General features: G+C 46.9%; 1 protein-coding gene across 3 annotated transcripts; it reads left to right on the forward strand.

The window, feature by feature from the left end:
- The first annotated feature begins 1719 nt into the window (after positions 1–1719).
- On the forward strand, positions 1720–7754 carry LOC120678684. Of its 3 annotated transcripts, XM_039959975.1 has the most exons (9): positions 2077–2317; positions 2444–2531; positions 3076–3160; positions 3317–3445; positions 3524–4321; positions 4620–4977; positions 5920–6001; positions 6104–6331; positions 7494–7754. In XM_039959975.1, exons 2-8 carry the CDS (start codon positions 2496–2498, stop codon positions 6308–6310), a joined length of 1695 nt encoding a protein of 564 aa, XP_039815909.1. In that variant the 5' UTR covers positions 2077–2317; positions 2444–2495; the 3' UTR covers positions 6311–6331; positions 7494–7754. The 3 variants fall into 3 exon arrangements, with proteins under 3 accessions (XP_039815908.1, XP_039815909.1, XP_039815910.1); XM_039959974.1 differs by lacking the exons at positions 2077–2317; positions 2444–2531 and adding an exon at positions 1720–2058; XM_039959976.1 differs by lacking the exons at positions 2077–2317; positions 2444–2531 and having other exon boundaries at positions 3159–3195.
- Positions 7755–9261: the final 1507 nt, after the last annotated feature.

Genomic DNA, 9261 nt, shown 5'->3' on the forward strand with positions numbered 1-9261 from the left:
TTCTGTCGAAACACGTCAAACTCCTGCAATGCCTGCACGACGCTCTGGAGATCCGTCATACGCTGAAATGTATCCTTGAGTCCACGAAACATTTGTTGAGTTGGATCCATCGTATATGCATACCTCGGATCCATCGTATATGCCATACACCTAACTCTAACCTAAATCCTAAAACAAATCATCTAATATTCTAAATCATACACCTAACCAATCATTCTATTAAAAAATTTCACTTCTTACCTTCTCTCCCGGTCGCACCGGCTTACCGGCGATACCGGCCGACTAGCCGCTCGTACCGGCCGGTTAACCGCCCCTGTGCGCTGGTCGGAGAGCAGATCCGAGGCCGGGCCGGCTTATCGGACTAACCGGCCGGCTAGCCGGGCTCGGCGGGCGGCTTCCCGGCTGCGGGCGCCGGTCGCCTCCTGCGAGCGGCGGACAGGGAGCGGGTGGGGGGCGGAAGGGTTCTGGGGGTCGCGCGACCCCTCCCACCTCTGTCCAGAACTATATCTACCTCGCCAGAGCGCCGTGGGCCTTATTGGGCCATTGGTTTTTTTTTTGATTTAACTTCAAAATTTCGTAAACTATACTAAATGAACGAATTTTTGAAAAAATTTGACACTATTAGATTCGTCGCACCTTGAAGTATTTTTAGGAATTTTTTTGGGAATTTTTCATTTTTTTGAATTCAAATTTAAATTTTGAATTTGGGCCCCAAACTGAAACCGGGTCGGACCAGTTTGACCGGTTCCCACCGGTTTTGTAAACCCTGAGCGTGGTGGTGAGCGCTCCCGTCGTGGAGGCCACCGGCCCGGGTTCGATCCCAGTCTGGGACGAATAACCGGGTGTGGCACGGGGGTATTTCCCTAGTGAGGGTACCGGGTGCGTGTGTGTGGGTGGGTGTGCGCGTGTGTGCATCCTGGTAGGCGCGTCTTCGGACTTCCCGGCAGTCCATCTGCGTTGAGCGTGCGATCAGCGTGGGTATCTAATTTGAGTTCTTAAATGACGGGCAGTGCTCTGGCAATGTCGAAAAAAAAAAAAACTCCTACGTTTTCACTTTCACTTCGCCTTCCATCAGCCTCGCGCCGGATGGTTTACAGGTGATCGATCCAGCAACCAGATCGACAAGGTCCAGACCGGTGTCAGATCGATCCGGGCGGCGGAGGCGCCGAGATCCCCGAGCCCCGTCGGCACCTGTCACCGGTGGTCACCGTGCCGGTGCCGCCCGCCGCGGTGTCAAGCCTGCAGCGGAAACGGACGATCCCCACCTGCCACCCGGCGTCGCGCGCCACCTGCACAGCGTAGAACTGCGAACCAGCAATCGGCCAACGGCTGGTTGGTGGCTGGCTGGCCGGTGACCGGTGAGCCACCGTCCGGCGCCGGCTCCGTGCGCCCCGGCGAGCAAGGTCAGCCGCCCGCCTACGGCCTACCACCTCGCAAGCTGACCGAGACTCCCACCAGTGCCCGCCTGGTGCTCGGAGGCTTTCACCGCTGACGAAGCCGGGGGAAAATGTACGGCGGCGCAGTGACTGCGGTAGGCGGTAGGCCAGGTAAGCGCCGCGTGAAACCGCAGTTATTACGGGGACTAGCCGCCCAGGCCACCACGTTGGCGCCGGCCTCGAGATCCCTCACCCCCACGCCCCACCCTCTGCGGCTTCTGCCGGTGGTGGTGTGGTGTCCCGTGGCGTGGCGGCGTGGCCACCGCGGGCGGGATGGGTGACATCCGGATTCATTTCCCTCCCACCTCGCCTCTGCTATTAAACGCCACCGCCCCGGCACCCGCCATTTTTAATACCCGCGCGCGCCTCCCGCCGCGCCGTGCTTTCTCCCTCCGCGCTCGGCGCTGCGGCTCACGCGGTCCCTGTGGGGAGGCCGGGCGGGGAGATGCGGGTTGGTGATGGCGGCGGCGGCGGCGGAGGCGGAGGCGAGGGAGCGGCGGCGAGGGGGAGGCGCGAGGCCGTGGAGGAGGAGGAGGGGGAGGGGCAGGCAAGCGGGTGCTCGGCGTCGGCGAGCTCGACGAGCCGCGGGAGCAGCGCGCGCGGATCGTCCGGCGGCGACTCGGTCAGTCAGCCATCCTCTCCGTCCTGCGCTCGTTGCTGCGTTGCTTGGTTTGCTTCCTTCCTCGCGTTCGTTGCTGTTGTCTGTGTAGCCATAGCCATAGCCACTGCTGCTCCACGCACTATGCCTGCCAACTGCCATGGTGGAAGTGCCGAACTTTTGATGCAAACGGCGGGACGGCCGGCGCGCCTGACTGATTGTTTCTGTTTGCTTGAGCATTTCCTGAGAGAGATGACGAACCAGCCATGATCGGATAGCATAAGTGGGTCGTTTCTCTGTGTTTTTTTGCCCCCCCCCCCCTCTGTTCTTGACACATGGTATCCGAGGTGGGATCGATGTTGGGTGACTACTGAAGTACTGATTAGTGCTAATTGTTTTTTTATGCAAGTGGCGCTACACTGATCTAGGTAGTCAACGAGACACATGCCGTACACCTAGAGATGCCGATGCCGATGCTAGAGACAAGGAGGAACAGGGTTAGATAAGATACTGTCCAGCTATAGACTGTAGCAAGCAAGCAAAAGATACAGTACGAGATCTTTGGGTGTGTTTAGATAGCTTTGTATTTTGTGTGTTTTAGGGAATCTTCAATATTTGAAGTATTAAATGTAGACTAATCACAAATCTCGTCTGTAAACTACGAGACAAATCTAATGAGACTAATTGATCCATCATTAAAGCATGTTTACTGTAGCATTACTGTAGCAATTTAGTGTCTAATCCCGTCTTAATTAGGCTCATTAGATTCGTCTCACGATTTACAGTCCATTTTTATAATACGATTTATTTTTCGACTACATTTAGTACATCATACAAACGATTTACAAAAATTTTGCGTTTTGCATTTACGGCATCTAAACACATTGTACCCCACTGGGACAAACAAATGGGGCCCTAAACCTTGGATGCTCAAATTCCCATCCCACTGCGTCGCTCTTTCTCTCGATCGATCGCTTCTTTGCAAACTGCAACTTGTTAGGATAGACTGTGTTGCTTCATCTAAGAGAATTGTTGGTGCAGCCTCTAACAAGGTTCGTGCGCCGGGGCGGTCGAGTGGGGACGGTTCCGGAGCCTGACGAGAGGCTCACTTCCTCCTCCTCCTACGGTGAGCACGCAGGATGTGGTCAACAGCTCGTTTCGGTGTGCAGTTGTACTCTTACACTGCTTCATTGTCTTGCTTGTACACTGTTGTTGCTTATTTGCTTGTTAGCACACAACTTTGCAGCCATTAAAGTTTGATGGACTTTTTTGCCTTCTGAAGCTTCTGCAGGTTCCACGGAACCACAAGAGGATGGGGATGAAGGGGCATTACAGGGGGCCAAGGACAATAGGTGGGTACGTGCACGACTCCAAGAGCAGGCCAAGAATGCTGTCCTCCGTCCTACAAGAGGTAATATTATTGAACCTGGTGACGGTCCATTGACGGTTCATGAGTATTAATAAGTTATGCTCATAACTTGTTTGATAGAATGCCAAGACCAGCGGCATCGGTTGGGGGCGGTTCTTTTCCAAGGTAGGAAGGATCGGGCACAGCGACCTGCCTCAGTTGATTTTGGCAGCCCTGGTGTTGCCAAATCCTCGACGCATTCTCCAGGGTTCCTTGCCAACGGTGTTGGGGTGATCAACAAGGGGTTTGGTGTGTCATATTCATCATATAACAGGCCAGACGTGTTGTCTAGTCCAGGGACACCGAGCTACCATCGGCATGCAACGACAGTTGTTGGGTATCAGAAGGGTTCGAATTCCGAAAGAGTGATCCCGCCTTCAACCGGTCATAGAAGGCATCCAGCAAGCAGCACGGTGCTACCTTATAGCAGTGGGAGGACATTGCCATCAAAATGGGAGGACGCAGAACGGTGGATCTTCAGTCCGAACCCCAGCAATGCACTTGGTAGGTCAATCCCACAACTCTGGCGGCCGAAGTCCAAAAGTGGACCTCTTGGGCCTGCTGGCAGATTTGGTGGACCATACTCATCTTCTTCATCATCGGCTCTGTTCCTTGAGAGTGGTAGAGTTGGAAATCTCACTGTGAACTCACCTTACTTGGCTGGAGTTTTGCTACCTGAGCATGTTTGTGGTGGCATTATGGACCCTGGAAGGGATCTGGGTGCAGCATCGGGTCAGGATAGCAGCAATGGGCGAGGAGCCAGGTTCGGTCAAACGAATGGTCCGTATCCTGCTATGCGATCTACCAGGGTTTCTCAGCAATTTGGTAGTGCAACCGAGTCATATCAGTCATTGCCTACTTCCTATGAATCTGTACAGGGTACATGTCTCATGCTCTTAAGCACCATATATTTTCATTCTTTCTTCATGTTTTCCATTATCGCTAGAGTACCATTGAAAAATTTAGGTCATAAAACATTAATTTATTTAATATATTTATGGTTTGCCGAAACAAAAATGTTTCTAAAAATTCAAATGGTGATGGCCACCTTGGTTCTAATGTTATTCAGCAGAACAGAATGCACTATTGCATTCGACCTTATTCCTTACAAAAGTATCCTCAAATTTCTCAAGGGGTACTAATGTCCTTCTGAAATATCCTTTTTCTGGTTGTGTAGATGAACGAATTGAAAGCATAAAAGACACTGCCACTAGCAGTACCCCTACAATTCTGAGGAAGGATGTGGCAACACAAACAAGCCCTGATATAAGCAGGTCATCTTCTCCCAGCATGAGGACTTCATTCTCCCATTCGCTGTCGGTGCAACAAGTCAAAGAGTTGGAGAGTTGTTTCTCGAAGCTTGAGATCAAGGATGTGCAGGTGGATGATCGGGTGACTCTGACTAGGTGGTCCAAGAAACATATCACGCGAGGTGCTGACAAGAATGCAACAAATATTATAGAATGGAAGAAAAAGACGGTGGAATCTAAATCTTCTGCCTGGGAAGTAATGGAAGCTGCTAAGTGTATATCAAAGTAAGGGACCAGTATTACTGTTTATGCTTTTGGCTTTTCAGATAAACTACTTAGATATTTACTTCATTTGATCCAGGCATACAATTATTTCTATGCACTATATTTTAGTATCTGACTAACTACTTAGATATTTACTTCATTTGCAACATATTCTTTCATTATCTCTTCTAATATAGTGATATGCTAGTTTGTGTATTCAGAGGCAAGAAGTTTTCTCCCATTAAATAATATCAGTGTTACATGGACACGGGTGCGGGTGTCGGTATCCGACTCGGGTGCGGGTGTCCGATTCGTTAGAATTTTTGGGGACACGGCAAATAACACTTGGAATCCGACACGGGTGTCGGAATCCGACACAGGTGCGGGGTATCCGACTCGGCAAAAAAAATTAAGACACGGGTGTCCGGGTAACACAGAATAATATGCTACTATGCTAGCCTGCCTCAATTGTGTTCTTTTCACACTGCATGTTTGCGTTGCCTTTTTATGGGTGATCTTCAAACTCTTGGGTTTTTCCTATTACTTACATATAACTAATTGTGTTTAATTTAATAATTTTGTGAACTGCAGTTAATATTCGTTCTAAAATAACTTACTGATGCAATCAAAAGAATGAATGCAAGTCCTCACTTAACTAATATAACAGTGTCTGAATTATCTTTAGGAGAAATAGGTATATGAATCGTGTCAGTACATAGTTCTTTTAGTTGTTTGTAATTCCATTACATCTGGGTCTAGTTCGAATTGGGGAATGGTTTACACCTTTCGTGCCAGTGCAGCTAAACTTTATGGCCTCTATCACCTGTTCCCTAAATTTTGGGGCTAGTTCGTATCTTTGGTGGATGGTTAATCATCTAACATAGGGATTTGAGAAGATAATGAAGCTGTAATACATTTTCCATCTTCTATCAAATGCTGATAGATGCACTTCTTTGTTTAAAGGATTGAGGGAGAGGAAGCAAAAATGACTGCATGGGAGAATATGCAAAAAGCAAACGCAGAAGCAGCCATACAAAAGCTTGTGGTATGCTTGTTTCTCTCTTTCCGGATTTAGCTTTGTTTCCCATTTTTGCATACTTCATTCTTGTTTCTTGGCTGATATTCCCTCGTACTTGTGATTCTTCAGATAAAACTTGAAAAGAAAAGACCATACTCGCTGGAGAGGATTTTCAACACTCTCAGGTCTGTTCCTCGGAAAGCGCAGGTGGTACGCAGTACATCAACTGGCAATCATGATCAGTATATGTCCAGGAGTGTCAAAACTGTGCCACACCTCAGCAAGAATGGTCAAATGAGTTCGTTGAGTGGATGCTTCACATGTCACGCTTTCTAAAGATATAAGTTGCACGGTCAAGTAAGCTGAATGTCAATTCTTACAGTTGTAGATATGATCTTCAACCTTTCTTTCCGCATATGCTCGGTAGCGATGATTGTCCAAAGTGTTTTCCCCATGATCTATTATAATAAGTAAAATATGATGTAATCTTTTGTAGCTGTGGGTTTGAAATCTGCATTTCCCATTACATCATGAATTATATAATATCATACTATGTGGGAAGATGATGCAGTAAATGTTGCTACTCAATCTCACACTAGCGTATGACATAGCATGTGTCAGTTCTTGAATAATTTTTTTTTCCATCTCATATGTAAATAGAATGGACATGGATAATGGATTGACAACTCAAAACCCATGTGTTATAGTCTTATAGACCCCCTCAAAAAAAAATACTATGGACAATATGACAGAAACCAGAAATATGCTTTTTGAAACTAGTTTTTGGAAAGTCCTGCTAAACTATAAAAACCAAATATCATTTTAGGCAGGAGTTATTATCCCTTGAAAATTACCCTTGTGCATTTGCACAGATTTTATGTTGTACCTGTATCATATGTCCTGTTCCCAAGAACCTTTTGTTTAAGACAACAAAAAATTTATGTTTGTTCAATTAGGTATATTTAGAACCATAGTCACAGGATTCGGGGTCGATGCCTCGTCCCACGACCCGGGAACGCCGTTCCGATTCGAGGGTCAGGGTCGAAGAGGATCAGTGTCCCATTCAAGGTTGGATCGCGTCCTGGTTTGAAAGGGGTCGCAGCCCCATTGTTTGCAGATTTAATTGGGATAAGGAGGTTAAGGACAGTGGATTGGTGTGGTTTTTGTTAGAAAATGAGCTGAATACGTGTAGCATGATCTAAATGTACTCTTTTATACGTTTCTTATATGCTTGGGCAGATTAATTTCTTCATTAGTAGCACATATATAGTTTTTGTTTTTATAAAGACACATGGACCCGAAGATATCGACCCCGATGAATCAGGGTCGCGTTCCACATAATAATTTATCGTTCCATAGAGGTATACCCCATTCGTACCATAATTTTATAAAGTGACGACCCTCGACCCCGTTCCTCGACCCGGTTGACCCAGGAACTTTGTGACTATGTTTAGAACCACTTAATCATGTACCTCGGATCCATTTAGCCTTAAGTTTGAACATAATCTTTTGTTTTCAGGCCACCGCTCTTACTTTCAAGGTGGAGTTTAGAGGAAACTCGAAGCTTCCTCAGTATGGAAATGGGGCCTGCCAAATTTTCCATCTAATGGCCTGTCTGCAACAGGGTTCATATTCTGTTTTTTCTCTCTCTTAAGTTTTGATTCTGCCAGGGTAACATAAGTAGATGCAAAACGAGAGGAGCTGCTGTATCATATATGCTTTGTGAATTATGATTATTGGTATCTCACTACATAGCAATAAAATGGTTCCTCTTCTGCTATTCTCCCAGTGCATTGTTGTTACAGAAACTACTAGAGAGTATAGGAATCGTAGTCTCAGAGACTGGGAACCATCTTATGACAAGGGTCATCAGGTGGTTGTGCCTCATACCAAAATTCGTCTCTAATCTGATGGCGCCGCCATGTTGTTTGGCTTCAGTTTGGCTTTGTACATGAGGCATGTCCCTGCTGCTGCTGACCATACTATATTACTAGGAGTATTTGTCCGTGCCTTAGAAAAAATAAAACCCCGCCTACTTATTGCTCTGAATCACAAACTGCAAACCTGCAGGATTACATGCACACCTATGCGTATATGGGAGCCATTAAATTGTACAAAACTTGATGGAGCACGCGAGGGGAGTGTTAAATATAAGTGAATTGTCCCCGCACCTTTATTGGCATGTCCATGACCAAAGAAGTTCGTGGTAATAGCCATACTAGTAGCTTGCTGTTGGTCTTTGAGTAAGGGGGTGTTTAGTTTGTGAAAAGTTTGGGTTTTAGTAGTACATTTTGTTTTTATTTGGCAATTAATGTCCAATCATTGACTAATTAGGCTTAAAAATTCATCTCGTATGAATCAATTAAACTGTGTAATTAGTTGTTTTCTTCAACTGCATTTGATGCTCCATACATGTGTTCAAAGATTCAATGTGACGGGTACTGTAGGAAAAAGTTTGAGAATTAAACAGGGCTTAACTTACTCATAAGGTCCTGTTTGGATCACAGTTGCTAAAGTTTAGTCCCACCAGTTTAGAATTTTTTAGTCCCTAGAGCTCCAAATAGGGGTGTCAATTAGTAATCCTTAGGTGCACCTCCAATCTTATTTAGTTTAAAATTTGTACTACTTCTCCAAAATCATATCTCATTTTAAAAAATTAGTACAAAACTTTGAACTAAAAAGGTTTGGAGGTGCACCTAAGTGTTACCAATTTGCACCCCTAGCTCCAAACACAAGGACTAAAAAAAGATCCAAAACAAACCAAACTTATGCAGTTTGAACTACTGTGAGTCAGTGACGTTTACCAAGAAACTCTAAAACATTCAAAATTAGGAACTGCAACATTGCTAAAAAAATAAATGTGCGTCTGTGTTTAGAAAATTGACTTTAAGTATAAAAAAGGACTCCAAGTTGCGTGTCTGGAAGAATACTAGTATTGATCTATGTTTAGTGGAACAGCTGACTTTTGGGCTACACCAATCAACAATGTTCCTCTCTCACTGACGCCCCCTCCTTCCTCCACTGCCCCCCCCCCACCTCCACTGCCCCCCCCCCACCTCCTACCCGGCCTCACCACCGCTAGCTCGTAGAGGGGCGTCGCCGTCGCTGGCCAGGAGAGGAGGGGGAGGGGCACCGCCGCCGTTGGTCGGGAGATGCTTGTCGTCTCAGCGAAGCTCGTGGCACCGTGGCTTACTACGGCGGTCGATGGCCATGGCGAATTGAGTGAGCCGGCGACGGTACTGCGCAAGGCAGCGAGGCGGTGGCTGCAGGCGGGGAGGGCCCGCCGA

The sequence above is a fragment of the Panicum virgatum genome, chromosome 6N (assembly GCF_016808335.1).
Source record: "Panicum virgatum strain AP13 chromosome 6N, P.virgatum_v5, whole genome shotgun sequence".
NCBI classification, from domain to species: domain Eukaryota; kingdom Viridiplantae; phylum Streptophyta; class Magnoliopsida; order Poales; family Poaceae; genus Panicum; species Panicum virgatum.

Bases quoted from the DNA above. Each gene is read 5' to 3' on its own strand.
- LOC120678684 (XM_039959974.1), top strand. From the start codon at position 1,882: ATGCGGGTTGGTGATGGCGGCGGCGGCGGCGGAGGCGGAGGCGAGGGA. The intron at 3,446-3,523 runs GTAATATTATTG...CTTGTTTGATAG, and splicing joins TGTCCTCCGTCCTACAAGAG to AATGCCAAGACCAGCGGCAT. The intron at 4,978-5,919 runs GTAAGGGACCAG...CTTTGTTTAAAG, and splicing joins GCTGCTAAGTGTATATCAAA to GATTGAGGGAGAGGAAGCAA.